Source organism: Scleropages formosus, chromosome 9 (assembly GCF_900964775.1).
Source record: "Scleropages formosus chromosome 9, fSclFor1.1, whole genome shotgun sequence".
Lineage (NCBI taxonomy): Eukaryota > Metazoa > Chordata > Actinopteri > Osteoglossiformes > Osteoglossidae > Scleropages > Scleropages formosus.
In genome coordinates, this window is record NC_041814.1 from 8,776,342 (window position 1) to 8,796,491 (window position 20,150).

Here is a 20,150-nt window from a genome sequence, read left to right on the forward strand (position 1 = left end):
CCCCAGTTTTCAGTTTTTTCTTCCTTTTATAAATTTCCTGGAAAGAGCTGGGTGTACATGGTTCCATCTTGGTCCCTGGTTATTGGATGGAGACTTCAAAAATCCAGAACGCGGTTTAAGATGGAGATGCTCTTCACAGCAGCACAAACGGCTTTGGTCCCAGGAGTCCCGAAAGAGAGAGTGAGAGGAAGGGATAGAGAGACAGGGCGGGGAAGAACACTCTTGACACTACATGGCCGCAACGTCGATCTGAACATACAGCTGCCTGACTCCGGCCTGGGGGAGAAAAGAACACAAACACTGATAATACAGTACGTCTGCCTAATACTTTGCTATTATTGTAATATATAGAGTTGGTCCCCTACTTTGAGACTTAACTGGAAAAGAGTTGGTTTCTTACTCAAAGTTGGTAAGTCTAATGTGACGAGTGGGGGATGGGCTCGTCGTCATTTCTGTATGATGTTACCTGGGTAATATACACTAGTAACAATGTTATTGGACTGACTGACTACTTCAGGAATTGCATGTCTATCTGTATTTACTCTGAGTTGTATGTATATTTGGAGAAAAGCATCTGCTAGGTAAATGTAAATGGAGGGAAGACAGACTCAAACAAGAATTTCATAGTACTTTGTACACGGTACTCATACTTATGACCATAAACTTTTCAGACAGGAACAGACTAATGGTCTCTCAGTGAGCAGATGACAGAGAGGCAGGACTTCATTGATGAATCTAAGTTAGATGTAAAAAGCAGGATCATCTAGTTTGTTCACCTTTTTTTGCTTCTCCACTCTCAAAAACAGGGTCTACTATTAAGGTTGTGGTCCCAAACGACAAGCACTATCTGCCTGTGCAGGGGGCAATACTTTGCCATATGATTTGAATTGGTATGCTTGTTTTTGCTTTCTAAAAAAAAATAAATAATTACTTCTCAGTAAAGTCTGTCAGTGAAAAGTTACACTACTTGAAAGAGCAACTATACAGCTGTCATTTTGGAGGTTTCCATCAATCGGCTCTTTCGCACTTTAGCTATATCTGAAGGGATAACTGCTGATGAAAAATCCTATTTGTAAATATTTAAAGTCCCAGAAGTTGTGAAATATCAGTCCTGCGCCACCATGCTGCCCGGTTGATTCATGATATGGACGGTTAATTGCACTACACAGACAGCACAAGTACTATAATAATGCATGCCTTCACAATATGAATTCCAGGGTTCTTCACATAATAATACTGAGAGCTGTTTAATAAGACCTTATAAGCCCTAGTGGTGAGATGACACAACTGTGTGAAGATGCTGTTTCCTTCCTCACCTGTGTGAAGATGTTGTGCGTTTGGCTTAGAATCCAGCGGCCATCAGCATCGGGGGCCACCAGCAATTTGATGGTGCCAACGTAGACATCTGTGCACAGAGTCCAGAAGTGAGGTTCCTGAAGATTATACACACCTTGCAGCTGCTGGACCTGTAAATCAAAAACACAGTTAAAGGGAACCAACATCATTAAAGCAACCTGCCTTCATCAGGTCATTGGACAATAGATGAGACCTACGTACCCGCTGGTAGCACTCTGGGAGGACGTGATCTAGAGATGGAGGGGTGCGCTGCATGAGAATCCCAATAGACTCCTTCAGCAAGGGGACCACACTGCAGAGAACACATGGTCAATGGTCAGGACTCCACTAGTCCTGCATTAATTGTCTATAGCAGCCTGTGGTAGAGAGGTCCTTTGGTAAAGTGGTCAGCCCTGGTCCTCAAGAAGCACAGTCCCATTAAAATCACCTTAGTTAAAGCAGCATCTCCAACAATGCAACTGAAAACCAGCACTCTCCATGATACCCTGTGGCTCTCAAGGACCAGCTTGGTCTCCACTTTAAGGTCCTAATGTGGGTTCAATATCTGTGTGTTGATGAGGGACATGCACAGTAACTCCTGAATTTGCTGCACCCACAGGTCCTACAGCGAATTTCCCCTGTAGCCCAGCAACACAGTGACTATACTGTCGTTTCTGAATTTACTACGTTTGTTTCTACAAAGTGATACTTTATAAAAAGAACAATGTAATTTATATTGTTCATTATATTGTGGTAACATGGATAGTTTTTTCACCACCAAAAGATGAACATGGTAAAACTGTTTTTACAAGGTATAGTGATAAGGACAAATAAGTGCCAGTTTTGCCTACAGCCACTCCAGATGAACAAAATGGGAAAAAAAGATGAATGTGAACTTCTAACATTTCTCCATATTTCTTAGAGAATCCATACATCCACCCTGGATGGGATGCCAGGCCATCGCTCATTCACACACTAAGGGCAATTTAGACTCCAGCTAAGCTCCATGTCTCTGGACTGTGGGAAGAAACCCCACACAGACAGAGCAGGAGCAGAGATCGAACCCATGTCCTCTCACACCACCCAGGCACTGTGAGGTGGCAGTGCTACTTGCTGTGCCACCATTCTTACAGAATGAATTCAAAGTACAGTCTGGAAAGAGAATCATTATGGCTTTCTACTTTCCATACTGTGGTAACTGAAGTAAAACTGACCTCAGCATTCTCTGCAATGTTTTTTGAAAGCAGCCTTGATGGGCATCGGCTTTCTGCAGTCTTTTGAAACTCTCTCGTGATCCCTAAACCCTGCGGAGCACTTGAGCCTTGCATAAACACTCAGCCGAGGACAGAGGGATGCCGGTTCTCCAGCCAAAACCACACCGCTGCACCCTGCTGCAGGGGTTGCAGAGGCTGCCACAGGCGAAAAGTCTGTGTTGCAGCACCAGCCCAGAGCCCCCTGGCCCCCGTCTCCTCATCATGAAATCATCTGAGCTGCTTGTGCGGAGAAGGCAGCTCTGCCACTGCATCTTTTGCCAGACCGTAACCATGTCCTCTGTCAGCTTCCAAACCCACAGGGCCGACCACCGGCACATATGCGACCCATTAGGTGATTGCTTGGCTTGGCGTCTGACCCCCCCCCCCTCCACCCCACACAACCCCACTCCTCCCCTATGCCCCCCAATTACTGCACTGTCAACATACTAAAACTCTACATTGGTTTGCATGGCAACGGAAGGTAAAATTGAAAATGCAGAATCAATTAGCACACAGCAGTGCCATTCTCATCACACTTAACTAAATGCAGAATATGAAAGTTATGTAGCCTGAATAATTATTACACTTATCAATTCATTGCTTGCGAGGCACTTATAGCTTATAGAATGTGGACCACACATACACAGGGTCAGTTCTGGTTCAGTACTTTTATCAAGGGTACTATGTATCATGGATGGGAGCTTGAACCAGCAACCTTCAGAAAACAAAAAAAATGTGCTTATTTACTGTCCCCGATTTAAAATACACTTGGTAGGATTTGCTATTACTGGTGTAAATACGTCACATGTATTCATTTAGGCTGATGGTTTTCTCAAAAGCGACTTACAATATTATGTTACCCACAATTATTTACCCATTTATACAGGTGGATGATTTTTACTGGGGCAATTTAGGGTAAGTACCTTACTCAAGGGTACTCTTGGAAGAGGTACAAACGCAACAGCTCTCGCCACTATGTTACTTTCGAAGCACTCAACATCCTGATTTCAAATTTCTTCAACTTTTTCTGTGGCCAAACTATAATAAAGTTACCAGATTCAGCCTTGGCCTAAACAGACACCTATTACAAAATATGTTACCTAAAAAACTGAACAGCAGCACAGCAACCAAATACTTTCAGCTAAAGTTGTACTACACTATAAGCATTTGATGGTTTAATGACAACAGCTCACTTTTCCTTCATAGAATCTATGCATCCATGTCTGTTAGAAAGGACAGTGCAAATTCTATTAAACTGTATAACATATGATGCTGTAATCACATCCATCTAACAAGATACTTCTTTCTGTCACAAGAAAAGTAATGAAACATTTAAAAGCAAACAATATGTACAGTGCTGTGCTGTACTGTCACACAGAGTGGTGCCAATCCCTAGGGTATGCCACAAAACACAAGTGAACCCAAAGAGCGGGCAAAAAAAAAAACTCCCGTTACAACCCTTCAGTCACAGTGAGGGCAGAAACATGACTGATCTTCTCAAGACTCCAGCCACGTCACCAGTGTCCCCATGTGGAGCACAGCCACAGCTGCTGAGGTATGAAGACATCTGTGCGCAGTGCAAGCAGGACACTGACGACAAACGACAGCCTGCAGGCTTCTGCACAGCTCAACAATTTGCGCCAGCAAGTGCCGTGGTCTGCTGCTGTTAGTAAACATGTTGCAATGGAGCCGAGGCCAAGCGTACGCTTTAATACCCCCTCCATCAAAAGTGGTGCTACAACAGACCCTGTTTGCTACTGAGGAAGAAGCCATTGGCCTTTCCTGTAGCCACAGAAGACATGGCGCTTTGTATTTTCCCTTATTAATCTGGGTGAGGCTACATCAGAGGGTGGTAACTACACAACAAGGGAACTGACATTTCTTACAGCAGCACCAAGAAGTGCACAAAAAAAAATACATTCACGTATTAATGAAGTTCATTTGTTAACAGAATAAGCAATTTACTTTATACCAAAGTAATCAAAGAGATACAGCTACCAGAAGGCCCAAGGTACATAAAAGGGTACCCCCACTGTGGCACTCCATATCCATCACCTCGTGTCTCTCCATCTCCCAAAGCGAGAGGCAAACAGGAAAGGGCAGCAGAGGGGCCCTGCCAAGCTGACATCATTCCATTGTTCCAAATACTTTCCTGCGTCTCGTCTGGAAAAGCTCAGCCACTGCGGAGCTTGCTGCCCAAGAGCCATTAGGATATACCCACGCTGCACAGAGGGGGTCAACACCTCTTCCAGTCTCATTTTCATATCAAAGGATCTGACACCACACTATGTTTCAGAGTTGTGAGAAACAGTGGTGACCGCCCTGAAAAGGTCAACTGAAAACTATCAGTATCAACGCAGGAAACTTTAAAACTGATACTTAATGGTAAAAACACTACTTGGAAGGCTCCCAAGTTAAGTAGCAAATCGTAGTTGAACCTCAATTACAACTCCATGAATGAGAGCTCATCAACATCATTCATCACGCAGCAAGAGGATGACTCAAGACACGGACTAAACCGCTTCAAAACCGCCTGGTCGAATGGAGCTTTACTCCTTCTAACCTCCACTTCAAGGCAAAGCTTAACTGCAAGCCCACTATATTACACAGAAAAATACTTGAAGTGGGACATCGACCACAAAAGCTCCTCTGGTGAGGAGCTGCTGACGTGCCTGTGGACACTCAGTGTCCCCATTTTTGAGGCCACAGCAAACGCCATAGTTGGGTAATGGAAACGCAACTGAGGCCCACATTCCAGAACCCCGCTGACCCGCTTTCCCTTAGAACTCTGGACTGCTCTGAGAGCAGAAAGCCCCAAGAGCTCGCATTACCAACCTTACCACTTGCACCTGAAAATGCTTCCCCATATCACCTCCAGCTCCTGTTTCATGTTCTTCTGGTGCGGTCACAGTCAATACATGTGACAGTTTTGTGGTCACGGCAGAAAGAAGAAAATAAAACGTAAGAAGGTCATCCATCAGTAAGGCTGTCCCAAACATGACTCTGAACTACAGACTCCATGAGAGCAGAGATGCTAAATACAGGGTTCTCGGAGCAAGTTCCACAACTTGTCATTAGCAAAAATAGAATTTCCAAGCGTAATAAGAACCACGTGAAATGTCCAGCTTAAACTCTGCTTCCTGTGCCAAGGTCAAATACCAGACATTAGGACATACCCATGCTGCACCAAGGGGGTCAACACCTCTTCCAGTCTCATTTCATTTTCATTTATTTCAAATAGTTTTACCACACCGTTTCAGAGTTGAAAAACATTATGGTGAAACCTTTGGAAAAACTCAACCGAACACTATTGATATCAGCGTAGGAAAAGTTTAGTAGAGTTTTAAGGTACACTAAACAGGTTGAGAAGCCCTATTTTCAACCCAGAGAACAATAAAGAAAAAGATGTAAGAGACACTTCTGTTTAGTGTAAGTTTTCATAGTGAGCACCTGTGTCTATGAAAGATATGGAAACAACACCTATTTAAAGAGCACTCAGAAAAACACCAAAGCATTTCACTGAGCTACCCTGAAGTAAAGGTTAGAGGTGGAACCTAACTGCCCAAAAGGGTGAAAGCACTTGTCAGCACACCATCTAAGTTGAATCATTTTTAACTTAAAAACTCAGCCAGTCTTGTTTGTGCTCCCAGCTCTGTGCTTTGGTCTGCTTTTCTTTTGCTACGGTTCCCAAAAACCAGGGGTTTGAACCCATGGACCTGATGAGATCACAAGGACCTCGGTCCCCCATCACGCTGGTTAGCTGGCCACAACCCAACCGTCTACTCCTCCCTTTGCCCATGTGCTGAGGGCCACCCCCTCTGTGGCAGCCAGCACTGAGACAGAAGGAGTTCAAGGAAGGTCAAGGGAAATACTCATGTGTTTATAGGTGCCATTAGACTTAGAGCAATTCTCCAATTGTGTGTGTTCGGCATTCACCATTCAAATGATCATGATCATCCAACATGATCAATATCAAGAATGCAAAATAAAACAGAGCAACACATTTTTCTGTTATGGAACCATGTGCCCGTACAATCTACTGCTAAGGAAGCTCCCCGTTTTAGAGTGGACCCATCGTCCCACCTAAACAGTGCTAGGTTTGCATAGATCAACTCTTAGTGCAGATCTAAAATGTCCCGCTGTGCTAGGGGCCCAGAGTAAACAGGACTGTCTATATTTGAACCTATTTGTTATGGGTCTGTCTTTACATAACCCTGAAATCTTGTCCATCAGCTGCAAAGTCAGGTGAAAAAATAAAGTGTCTGAACACAAGAAATGGTCCCAACTCAGTTTTTAGTTTTTTCTTTCTGCATAACTTTTTGGTAAGTTTAAAAAAAAAAAAAAAAACAAAGGTAACATGATAAATTAAAGCTTTAAGAAAGTTCTGACACAGCACGGCAAACGCAACAGAAAAATAAACAAGCGTCTGTTGTAGAGCATTATCAAGGAAATGGAAATTGCGAGACCGTCTGGGTGGAGCACCAACAAATTAACCGCGACGGGAAATGTTTTCAAATCCCTCTGTGAGAGGTTGCCACTCTACTGCTTTCTTTTCATCTCCAAATGGAGAAATCTCAGCAAGGAAACTTAGCCTCACCAGCAATTATCTCTAAAAACATCTTAATCAATGTCTTCTACTGAAGGTCAAAAGGTTTCCATACTTTGAATCAATTATTAAGGCTCTGGTCCAGAGACCGTTTTGCTTGTGCTGTGGAAATCCAGCACGCTCAATTCAAGAACTCACTCCTCGCAAATGCCCTAAGCGACACCTGCATTGAAACAGGACCTGCGCTTGAAGGCTGAACTTCATTTTTGGTGCCTCTTTGTGGCCATATAGCCGTTTTGTCCTCTTTGTCAAACCGTGAACTGGTCACTTGTCTGCCTCTCCAGCACAGCCATTGTGAAGAAACACTTGAGTAAAAGTGCCATAACTCAAACTCCAGGGAGACAAAACCCCCTTCTTGCGTATAAATCGAGTTGGGCTGGGGGGGGGTCCCCATATTAAAAGATCCCTTTGTTCGGAAATATTTAAAAGAAGTCACAGGTCATGGGGACATTCCGGAAAAATAAAGGAAAAAGCTGTGGAAATGGGGTGGGGGGGGGAAAGGAGATTAATACAGGAGAGGCTCGCCATTAATTCATGGATTTGAATGCAGGCGCCTTGTGCTGTCTCTCTACTGTAGCACTACATCACTGGTCCTCGGCCTCTCTGTTGGGGGGTCATGTGCACTGGCCTTCACCTGACCCACTGCTTAGCCGCCCGACACAGTACAAGCCCCAACTGGGAACGTCAAAGACATTTTTTTTGGGACATATTTCACCAGGTCTAACTAGGAGAGTCAAAAAGTAATCTGCAATTTTTTTTTCTTTAAACTTTGCCGACGTTTTCTGACTTACTTTATACTACAATAAACAGTACGGACTGTAACTGTCCAGGGCTTTGAGATGCCATTAAAGCGATGGGTGCAATCAGTTAAACATCTGAAGTCGATGAACTTTTGAGAGCAGCTTTTCATCACTGACGTAGACCGATATGACCCGAGAAAAAAACCTCTCGTTGGGACTTTGTGTCAAAATTGCTATGGTTGTACAGAGACAGACGAGCGCATCTGAGCCTCCGCAGGAAACGTGGAGGTAAACGCAGCAAAAGGTTCGAGAAAGTAATTTCAGGTCCCCTACAGAGACAAGTCATTCTGACATCAAGCAACGCTGGAATAAAGTGAGCGGCACAGACAGACTATAACTGCTTAACGACATGCAATCCAAATGTGGGTCGTTGCAGATGCATAGATAACATGGAAATTTCGCTTCAAATTGCTTCCAAAGCAAAAACACATACAGGCCTACAGTATAAACAAAATTGCACCCTTGAGAGACTTTGAAAAATGCCACAAGAGAGGGCAGTAATGCGACGCCACATGTTCCGGGAGACCCCAAAACTCCACCCAGTTCAACACATCCTGTAATTCTTTGCTTTGGAGTGACGGCAGCCTTTTCAAACCAGCTAAGAGCAGCCAATCTAAGGCAGGAATTAAAAAAACAGGCTCAAAGAATGTTTGTGTCTTAAACACTTAACACAGAGTGTCGTGTTTACAAAATGCTTCCCATTTTACATCAAAGATTTTCATAAGGAGCAAAATTCTGTGGTGTTTCTTAAACTTGCAATTGCAACGCACAGATGCCGACAATCTGATAAACCATAATGTATAACCAGTTACTATACAATGAATTACTGTGCAGTAGTAGTATGATTTATTCATTATAGACCAGACCGCATTTTTCATGAGAAAAGTGAACTTATAGCTGTTATGTCGCCCTGACAGTTGTCTACTCACCTGACACCAATGAGAAGCGCGATCAACATGGAGCAGATGGGATCGGCAATCATTAGGTCATACTTTTGCATCAGGATAGCAGAAATGATGACACCGATGCTACCCAGCGTGTCTGCTACGATGTGTAGGAAAACACCTGTAAAATACACAAGTAGCAGTCAAGGCACAAATGACAGACACACCACCACAAAGCTTGCCTTCAAATTCTCATCTTCTAAGTTGGCAGGGAGTCAGACATTAAGTATCCTACAGGACAATAAAATAACCACAGCAGGGTGTGCTGCAGTGGTAGCAACATTGCATGTGTTAAAATTTAGCAGTTTATTTGTTTTCTTGAATGTAGGCAAAGCCAGACAACAACCAATGACAGCGAGTAAAGGATCGCATTCTTTACAGTCCGTAAGGCAGCGTACTGAATATACACTGTTCACATTAACCGTTATTCCACTGTTCTGTTCCCGTGAAGTGCACAAATTAATTAGTAAGAGGCAAGTTTTTAGGCGCTGACAATTTACTAGTGAGGCAATAAAGGCTCGTCTTCATCACCCAGCTGTCTTCTGCTCTACTCCTCTCCAAATACTGTCAGATAATTCGGATGAACGCAGTTACTCCAGTTACACAAGCTAACCGAGCACAGTGAAACACAATGAATTCTGAGAGGCACCAGAGCAAAAACAAGCAAATTAAATCAAAACTGAAATTTTGTTCAATTCTTTGAATTTAGCTGTAAAACAACAAAGCCATCGATATAAAAAGAGAACTTAATGCTATGACCATACCAATTATTCCCGTAAAAACAGGCAACTCAGGATGGAGAAACTGAAATTCTGCATATTCTGCAAATTGTCAAGGTTGTAACAAAGTGAAATCATCACTGTGAGTTTCACAGTAACAAAAGGGTGGTGGCCTTTTCACTGACACCATCCCCCCTCACGCACACATTTTTTCTCACGGCAAACTCTGCCCCAAAATGCGTACCCTGAGCAGGCCTCCCAGAGTCCCTTTTCTCTGTGCATGTACGCGCATGCGTGCGTGTGTGCGTGCATATTCCAGTCTCTTTTCACCTGTACAGCCCCCCACATCCCAGGCAAAAACACTGAGGGTGCAGGCTGCCCAAGCCCTACACAACTGTTAACACATCCCAGTGTAGGACCCAGCTATGGATACTGACAATCAGATGACACTGTCACTGAATTATGCTGACAGAACGAGGAAAAAAAAATCTGACAAGACAAAACAAGTGATAACAGTCTGCAGTTGTACTTTACGATATGTTTACTGAAAGCTGCAACTGTACAAATTCCTGCTGAAAAACACCGTTTATAGTTTGATTTGAGTTCACAGGTTTCTTCTGGATATGCAACCATCAGTTGTTTTACAGGTATCACACATATACAAGTGTTTTCTTCCTAAATTAGAACATGAAATGTAAAATAACTTAATGTACTTAAATTCACATGAGACAGACACGCACGCAAAAAGAATCACAGAATTGTACCATTAAAGTGAAGCAGAGGACCTCTGGTTCCATCTGGTGGCCAGAAGTAAAACTATAGAACTGAAATAACCACAAAACATACCTTGTAGTATCTGTTTGCTGGAGCCTTTTCCTGGAGTATGAGAGTGATCATCTGAAAAATAAGTTATTTTTAACAGCATTTCCTCTTCTACAGTCAATATTCATAGTGTAAGACAGTACTGAAGATCTCTGCTTTAGCAATTTCAACACATTTTTCCATTTCATTTACATTTTCTCCCTACCAGGTCTCATCCAAAGGAATTGAGATCTTTGTACAAAAGCACAGTAAAAACATACTGTATAAAACAAGAGGTTATGAGCACAAAGCCTAAAGAGATGAGGCCTGCTTAATACACCCTTACTTTCACACATTCAGATGACAATCTAGCAAGACCATCTTTTAGCTCCAAAATAGCAGGAGCTAAGTAAGAAGTTGCCAGACAGATTCCACTGGGTTCTCACAGGTCCATGCTCACTTGACAGCTGTACACAGTTCCTGCAAATTTTACTCTGGCACATTCATTCTGCCAACCACCTCTTCCCAATGATGCTCTACTGCCCTAACAGGTGCAGACTGTACAGGCAACTGGATTAAGGTAAATGCACTGTTATGTCTGTGGAACCATACTCGGATGATGTGCATTTTGTGACATGGCACATTATCCTGCTGGAGGTATCAACTTGAGCAAGGTTAGAGTGTGTTCCACTGATGTATGGACCCACTGTAAGTAGTGTATCTAGCAGTCTATATCACCTGGGTGAATAAGGTGTGTGGGCTGACAACACTAAATAGAGTTCATTGGAAGTCACTTTAGAGAAAAGCATCTGCTAAATAAATAAATGTAAATTTAGACTGGAAATGAAGGGATGCACCCGGTCAATAACAATATTTTGCTGCTGTGTGGCATTCAAGCTGAATTCAGTTGGTACTTTTTTAAAAAAAAAAAAAAAAAAAAAAAAAAAAATTTAATGGGGGCTAATAAACCAATCTCCACACCATTACACCACCTCTTCCAGAGTGCAACTTTGACGCTGAATTCATTGTTTTCATATTGGTTTCTGACTTTGCCATCAGCATGTCACAACAGAAACTGGGATTGGACAGACCAGGAAACATTTTTCCACTGTTCAGTCACCCAGTTTTGGGGACTGCATTTCCTCTGGAAGCTCATGTTCTTATTCAAGTCCTGTTCATGCTCATGTTCTTGTACATCACTTTTGGATTGAGCTGTTATTTGCTTACTAGTGTTGTTTCTTTACAAGTGTCTTACCATTTTCCTCTGGCATCTCTCATCTCTGAGACTTTTTCCACCCACAGCACTGCTACTGACAGGATTTTTTACTGATCAGTTACACCATTCTCTGTACACTGCAGTGCGCAAACATCTGAGGAGGGTGGCCATTTGAGATTTTGCAACCAGTCATAGCTCAATCTTGTCTTTTCTAACATCTAGTCAAACAGTCATTTAACCTCATGACCCTGTCTGCATGCTTTCTACAGTATCACAGTCAGGTACCTATGGGGGACACAGTCTACGTCTAAGTAGACAGATTTATATCTAATGAAGCAGCCAGTGAGTGTACAAAATGTAAGAAAAAAAGCATCTGATGTTCAGTCACTCATGAACAGACAGTAAAAGTGAGCTAGCCTTACCGTGACAGTGCTCTTCGTGTGTGTGCCCATGTCCATGGCTGTGACCCTCATGCACTCCATGGCTGTGATCCTCATGCCCTCCATGGCTGTGTCCCCCATGCCCTCCATGGCTGTGTCCATGTCCGTGCCCATGTCCATGCCCATGTTTGGAGTCATGGCTGTGGCCAAAACCTCCATGGCCATGGCTGTGGCCATGACTCACAGAACCATTGAACAGGGAGTGACTGTGACCGTGGCCTGAAAGGAGAGACAGTGCATTTAAACACCATCAGGGCAGAAGAAGATACAGCACTCCAATGCAGAGCCCGTACCGCCTGAAAGGTTCGAAGTCTGTAATATGACTATTCTAATTAACTCCATAGGCAAGTAATAAAAGTAGTACATGCATATTGCAAACTGTATTTCTGTTTCTATTTATTTGACTGTAAGCTATGCATTCTATACAAAACTGTGGCATGAGAAACCATAGCAGCACACAGGGAAGGGAACAGTCTCAGAAATGACCTGGGTCTAATTACCTTACCCCATTTCGAGGCCTACTGTTTTCCTATTTAAAACCTCTGTTCAGAAAAACTATGGAATTTACTTGTTTTATTGATGTTACCTTTTACAAATGCTATGTAGTTCAGATGTTAGCATCAAGCCTGTGCCTGTCAGGTGAACTGTGAAGGAATGGCAAATACAAGGCACCATGGTCGATAGTTAGGCCTGTAGACCTACCGTCATCACCCCCATGTGAGTGCCCGTGACCCCCGTGTTGAAAGACAAAGATGCCTACAAGGTTGACCAGCAACCCACCAATGGAGACAGGCAGCAGACGCTCATGGTGCACGTCTGGGGGCTCCAGGGCCCTCTGGGAAGGGAATGGAAGACCACAGTGAAGAAACAACAAAGGTAATTAACATAGAAACAGAATTCTCCACAGAGAATAAGGACTGTTCCCTCAGTCCTTGCAACATTTCTTGCAACTGTTAACACCTTTCTCACAGCACTAAATGTTGTATCAGTTGTAAATCAAGAAATCTTCCCAACAGCATGGTGGCTGAGGAAGCACTGATGCCAAAACACCTGGACTATGCAAGTGGATATGGGTTTGAACCTGGCTCAGTCTATATGGAGTCTGCATATTCAACCCTGCTCTGCTGTGTAAAAGGGTGAAGTAGGGAGCCTAGTATAGTCTATCTTGCGTTATAAGTTGCTTTGGACAAAGGCGCTGCCTCAAGAATAGTTAATAACCATTGCACATCGCTCTGGAAAAAAGAATCTGCAAAATGAACAAATGTAAGAAGTAAAGGCCCATATGTCATCAACATGCTTTAAGAAACTATGAAAAAGGTCTTGACTGCACACTAAACCAACCTACCTCTACTCCCTCAGAGAAGATAAAAAAGGCAGTGAAGATGAGGAAGAGGCCATTGACAAAGCCAGCCAGAACTTCTGCTCTCACATACCTGCAAGAAAAGACAGGAGAACTGGAGAACCCATGACAATTGCAAAACTGTTTAGAGCCATTTCTAAACTACAACATTTCCTCACCTCCTTCAGCTTTGTCACCCGAGTTTCTGAATATCCACAGGTAGCCCTGAATTCCTCATTCATTTACACCTTGATCACCTCAGTACCTGCAAGATCTAGCCTGGTCCAGGTCTTGCATAGGGGACCAACAGTGCTATTAAGGCCCAGGCCTTACCCAACAGGGGAGCCTCACCTCAGCCAAAGGTACATTGAAGTATAGTCAAGGCAGAGTGCCTAAAGTCAAATGATAATTTTTTCTATGTTTATAAAATGCATTATCTAAATAATACTCTACAGTCTATAATAATATACATTACCCCTCTTCCTAATTTATGAGGGGGTCTCACAATGTGTAAAGGACCAGGTCCAAGTTAAGCTCTCAGAGGGCCTGCACTGGACTGTTGGACTGACTTCTTCAAAGGTCCATTTGCCAGTATGTTCACAGCAGAGCAGAGCAGAGGAATGCACAGGGTGTAGCTGCTAGCATAGCAGTTACAGCAGCTGCCTTTGGATCCAGATGTTTTCAGTCCAAATCTCACCTGCTGCTGTAAAGCCCTTGAACAAGGTACTTACCCTAAATTGCTCCATTAAAGTTACTGAGCTGTATAAACAGGTAAATTGTGGTAGATAGCTTAACACTGTTAGTCACTTTGGAGAAAAGTGTCAGCTAAACGAATAAATGTAAACTAATATAAAAAGGAAAAAAGGACCTCATGTCAAAAATGTGATTCCTGGTTTGTGAGGAGATACAGATGCCATTTCTAAGTGCCTCCAACTTCAGATCCTCTATTTCAATGACAACCTGTAAACTGGCTCTGCCAGGTGCTTCTACACTGAGGCTGAGAAAGGCAACAGGAATAAAAACAATTATGGAAAATCATCTTTTTCATCTGTAAAGTTGCCAGGGACAGAATTCTATGTAAGTGAAAAGACAGACCATGAATCACATTTTCTAATGAAAAAACTGTTTTCCTATATTTGTGGGCGTACACTGGCTCCTCAAGTTCTGAACATAACAGAGAGAAGACAACTTCAAAATCAGTTTTACCCCAAGTGACAATCATTAAAGCTTAATAAAATTCGGGGGGGGCAAATGGTAAGTCCTCTAAAGTTAAATTCAACTCATGACAATCATTTCTATGGTTTTCATGGTAATGAAGGTTACAGGAAGTGACTTACCACTTTATAATAGCTTCTTTCTATTAACTTTGAGTTACATTACGAGAGTACATATCTTCCCTATATTTTCACAGTATTCCTCCATAGATGTAAAGGCATGCATTTCAAGTGAACTGGTGACTCTAAATTGCCCCAAGGGTATGTGCACAGTTGCTCTATGATGGACCAGGATCCTGTCCAAGGATTACCCAGTCCCACACATTATGTTTCCAGGGCAGGCTTTAGACAATCTCAACTCTGCACTGGACAAGTGGTTCTTGACAAGGAACTGATGGATGGATGGAAGAGCTATATTAAAACTATGACTATTTCGAAACAACTTTACACATTCCCTCCACAAACTCTTATTTAATGCAGACTGTTGAGGGGAAAAAAAAAAATTCATCCGATAACCATGGACAAGGTTTGTTATCTCATTATTTGTCACCATCACAAAAAAACAACACCAGACACAAGATGTAAACCCTGTAGAAGCCAGTGGAATTGAAGTGCCCCACCCCCGCTCTATTTGGATGCGATTTATGGCTATTTATTGGCTTGGAGAGTCAACGTGGGTCAAATTAAGTATGCTACACAGAAAAAGAATTAATAAGTGAAGAAAAATCTATTAAAAAATAATAAACAGCAAAAAAATGTGCATGTTCAAGTAAAAGTAATATCTCAGCCATTTATAACTTGAGAATCCAATCTATTGAAAACACTGGAAAGGATGAGGGGCAATAAAGCTGGAAACAAAGTGCTCCTCCAAGTACAGGAGCACTATGCTTTCATTCTTAGTGCAGGGTCACACCAAAGGCTCAGTAACATGATCTCACATAGGAAATATCTGCTAGAATTCAGCCTTACAAGGAGTCCACACAACTGCACAGTAACACAAGGTTACCCAGATCACAGACTCTGTAGCTAGCTGAGGTCTTTACCACTGTATACATAACCATCTGAAATTTTGCACTTATCTAGGACGCTAAAGTTACATGAAAAAATGTCTATTAAAAAAAAAAAGGAAAAAAAAAAACTCAAGAGCAATCAAGTAGCTTTGAATACATATTGCTCCAATGCAAACGACTGAAGTGCAAAACCCTACATTGGTGTACGTTACATTTATTCATTCAGCAGACGCTTTTGTCCAAAGCAACGTACATCTCACCAAAAGTACAATTTATGCATTACATTAAGAGAAGAAGACATAGCTGCAGACATGAAAGTCTCAAGCAAACCTAGTTCGTTACCTACCACCTGCTACACCGAGGTTCATCGATCAGGTAGGTGCATAAAACACAAGATAGACAGGTTACACAAACATTCCTCATTCCTCCTCTTACCCGTAGGAGAAGGAGTCATTGGATCTCCATCGGGAAATGACTGAGGCTGCCAGGCCTGCCAGAAGCGCTGTGCAATCGAAGAACATGTGGAAGGAGTCCGATATAAGGCCTAAACTGGGACACAGACAGAAGAACAGGCAGAAGTGACATCATCATCCACGAACCCAGTTCAAGCTCTTCCAGTGGCTTCTCTCAATCCATCCAGGTCACGTTGTACCAAGGTAACACCCTTCTATTTGTATGGTGACCCAAAAATGTCTGATCAAAGGTAAAAACACCAATATTCTTTAATGGCAATTGGAGGTAAATGACAAAAAAAAAAAAAAAAAAAAAAAAAAAACCAACATAAAATGCAAAGAGCCAAGTACGATCCAAATTTAGCACACTTCTCAGTACCACAGGAAGATGCAGAAACTAAAAACAGTCCATCTGTTCTGGCCGTTAATGCCATACTTCTACAGAGAAGCACCTGGGACTAGAGAACGGGAAATGTGTTCTTGTGGTGTCTTCAGAACACCAAATGCTGTTTGGGTTACTTAACAGTACGCCCGGCGTGTAAGACTATCTGCTCACAGTTATTTCACGTACATGCACTGACATGAGAGTAGAAGCAAGAGACACGTCAATTAACACACTGCCACCATACAATTATCACTTGTCCAACAGTCCTATATACTTAAATGACCAAGCCTTTTGATTATCTTACCACAATAACCATTTTCTAGAAAGCTATTAAGAGAGTGAAAAGGCATTACTTTCAGAGAGCTTTAAAATACAACCCAACAGATGCTGCACCAGCATTTAAACATGCAAAAATGTTTCTGATTTGTATATATTGTGAAAAGGTCCATTATGAGCAGTAACACAGTACAATCAGGAAGCTCCTCCACTGATGATGGAGCTATTCGCCACTCCTGCTAACCCTAACCACAAGAAGGCCATCATGACCCTGCTTTAAACAGCCAAAATATAGCTTGGTTTATATAAGTGGTCAGTTCTACACAATGCCTCTCATGCAATGGTTTCATTCATACCCGGAAGAAACCCACGAAGACATGGGGAGAACATCCAAACTCCACACAGACTGAGCGGGGATCAAACTCACGTCCTCTCGCACCACTCAGGCGCTGTGAGACAGCAGCACTACTCGCTGTGCCACCGTGCCGCCATGTTCTCGGCAACAACCAGAATGCTGTTGAGGTAAACTCTTCATGAAATGACACCTTCTGCAATCCAAAGTGGTTTCAGTTAAAAAGTGCTGCCAGGAGATTAACAAAACAACCTACTTGCTTAAAACATGAATGCTGCAGACTAGAGCGTTAAGATGTGATCTAAGGAATCATATGCGTATCGGCAGGCGTGGTCCGACCCGACTCATCTGTTACAGGAACACTTTTTGCAGTTCGGTGGACATACTCCTCAAAACTAATTTATGTAACAGTAACGATCCTCCCTTCTTGTTTCAAACATCCAGGCTAACTAATAATGACTCTTCTGCTGCCGCTGCCACCCCTGGGTTCACGAGCACTGACTTCCTGGATTATTTCAGATAGAATAAGACCTGACAAAACATGATTTTGGAATGAAGAGGACAATTCCAGTCTCGTGAAGCATCACAAGGTAAGTAGTGTCTTACATCATTCGAACATGTTGGTGAGCAGGAACCGGCTACTGTGATCCTGCCATCCAAAGGTACCTGCAGCCCCCTGGACTCCATACCGGTGAAGCCAGCCAAATTTTCAAATCGCATAAGTCATCGAACCAACACTCGGCACAATTAACGTTCCCCTACCATCTGGGACGGTTCCGCATTTATTTAAAATTTAAATTTTACCCTATTTCAAGAAACTGACACTGGTTTCTTACGGTCTCGGCAACGTTAGAGCACAAGCCAAGCCGTGCCTCACGTTCTCACACTGTCAGTTTGCCCTTAGTCCTCGAGACCCACAAGAGGACCGTGGCAGGGAGACAACTTGTCCATCAGGCCCCAAAACCGTGGAACACTCCCATCCGTCACGGTTCTTAAAGCCGGACTAAAAACCTACTTCTTTAAACCTGGAGCCACCTCATTGGGCACACGGCAACACACAGCACAACTTCGTGTGGAATGTGATCAGTACTCTAAGAGCCTGCAAACAGTCCAATACCTCAGTATTTCTCCCAGTCTCCTACACACACACACACACACACACACACACACACACACACACACACAGAGTTCAGAGTCTCTCTCTCATACACCCCCGGTTACCATACACACAGTATCTCTGTCACACACGGCCTCCTTTAAACACAGTGTCAATAGCATATGTACACACACGCTCCGTGTCCCTGGGAAACACGTGCTGTGTATACACACACACACACACACACACACACACAGAGAGAGAGAGAGAGAGTACCTACACACAGCCCATGTTCACACAGTCACACTACGTGGCACATCCTGTCCGTCTTTTGCCACTTCCTCTTCCCCCCGTGAGTGAGTGTGAGTGTCTACCTGTTACTCCAGAGGCCGTAGAGGAGCTCCACAAAGGCGAAGGACAGGTTCAGACAGAGGAAGAAGAACAGGTTTCGGGACGTTTTGTCCGACAGAATGGACCTGAGAAGGAAACACACAAAACAAGAGTGAAAAGCCGAGTCAGTTTTGGGTCGGTGACTGACTCCCCGCGGCCTCAGAAACTACTAGGCCTCTTCCGCCGAACAAAGCGCACAAACAAAGTGACAAACACTTTTCCCCTCAAGAACAGCGCACCGGTGACACTTTTTTTTAACCCGCACCGCTCGCTCAGGCATCCATAAGCCCACGCAGCTCTTCAATTGACAAATGGACCCCACGCACGGCACGGAGCCCCTTCCTCCTCCCTCCCCTCCGTCCGTGCGTTCGCTGTTCTCCGCTTCCCTCACACACACAGGCGCGCGCGCGCGCGCGGACACACCGCTGCTCCCCGGCTCCTCAGCGCACATCCGAGAGCGCGCGCTCGCCCGCCTCAGCTGCGGTCCGCGCGCTGTCCGCTACGGCCTCGGCGCCTGCGCGCCCCCGCTGCCCCGCACCGGCTCGCTGTGCCCGGCTGCGCAGCAACGCCGACAGCGCGCCCGCTCCGAAAGAAAGAGGACTAATAAATAAAGTAAGGAAAAACAGTACGCGCGGCTTACCGAAACCACCCCGAGATCTTGACGAGGAGGTTAAATTTGGGAGGCTTGTATTCGTCATCTTTGATAGATAAAGGTAACATTTTATGCCGGTGCTCAGAGCCGTGTACGCGGACGCCCCGGCCGTGAGGAACTCCGTCAGACTCGGGCCGCAGCGCTCCGGTCGGTAGTAGTCAGGGCTCCGGGGAAAAGACACTGTACGACAAAGACCCCCGACTTGTGTCCCCATTTCAGCTCTCGCTCTTGGAGTGCAGTTTTTTTTCCTCATCAGAACACGAGCAAGATTAAGGCATTTTACAATAATTCATATTTAGTTTATTTAAATACTATTTTTTTTAATTTTCACTTAGATGACACCTTTTTGTCCAAAACACCGTCGATAGGAAATTTTTGCAAATCAGCCTTACCCATTTTATTTTTTATACAGCAAGATATTCGAATGTATGAATTAAGGGGTAAATAACTTCAAAATCAAGGGTAATAAAGAAGGAACAGTTGGATTCCAACCTGCATTTTAAGGTGACTCCTGAGTCCTTATAACTTGGTAACCGCTACACTAAATCCTGCCTCTATATTATGTTTCCTGCATTGTATTTTGTGATAGAATGTTTAGTTCCAGGAACATGTGGTCGGTACTTCAAACACTAGAACTGCAATGTTTTCATTTAGCTGATGCTTCTCTCCAAGGAGACTTCCAATGTTAAAACTACAAGCTTATAATTATTTACCCATTTATAAAGCTGGGTAATTTGGGGGTAGGTACCTTGCACAAGAGTACTACAGTCAGAGGGGGGATTGAACCTGCAACCTTTGGAGCCAAAGGCAGCTGTTCTAACCCCTACACTACTAACTGTCCCCAGTGGCATCTCTGCAAAACAAATATCT

General features: G+C 43.5%; 1 protein-coding gene across 1 annotated transcript; it reads right to left on the minus strand.

The window, feature by feature from the left end:
* Window positions 1-29: 29 nt before the first annotated feature.
* slc30a7 (solute carrier family 30 member 7) lies at window positions 30-19,471 on the minus strand. Its single transcript, XM_018726798.2, has 11 exons — window positions 19,269-19,471; window positions 18,613-18,714; window positions 16,113-16,226; window positions 13,460-13,547; window positions 12,817-12,949; window positions 12,097-12,333; window positions 10,504-10,554; window positions 8,924-9,059; window positions 1,558-1,648; window positions 1,317-1,466; window positions 30-276 (listed from the first exon to the last, which is right to left on the minus strand). The coding sequence occupies exons 1-11, from the start codon at window positions 19,346-19,348 to the stop codon at window positions 229-231; spliced, it is 1,230 nt and encodes a 409-aa protein (XP_018582314.2). The 5' UTR covers window positions 19,349-19,471; the 3' UTR covers window positions 30-228.
* Between the last annotated feature and the right edge of the window lie 679 nt (window positions 19,472-20,150).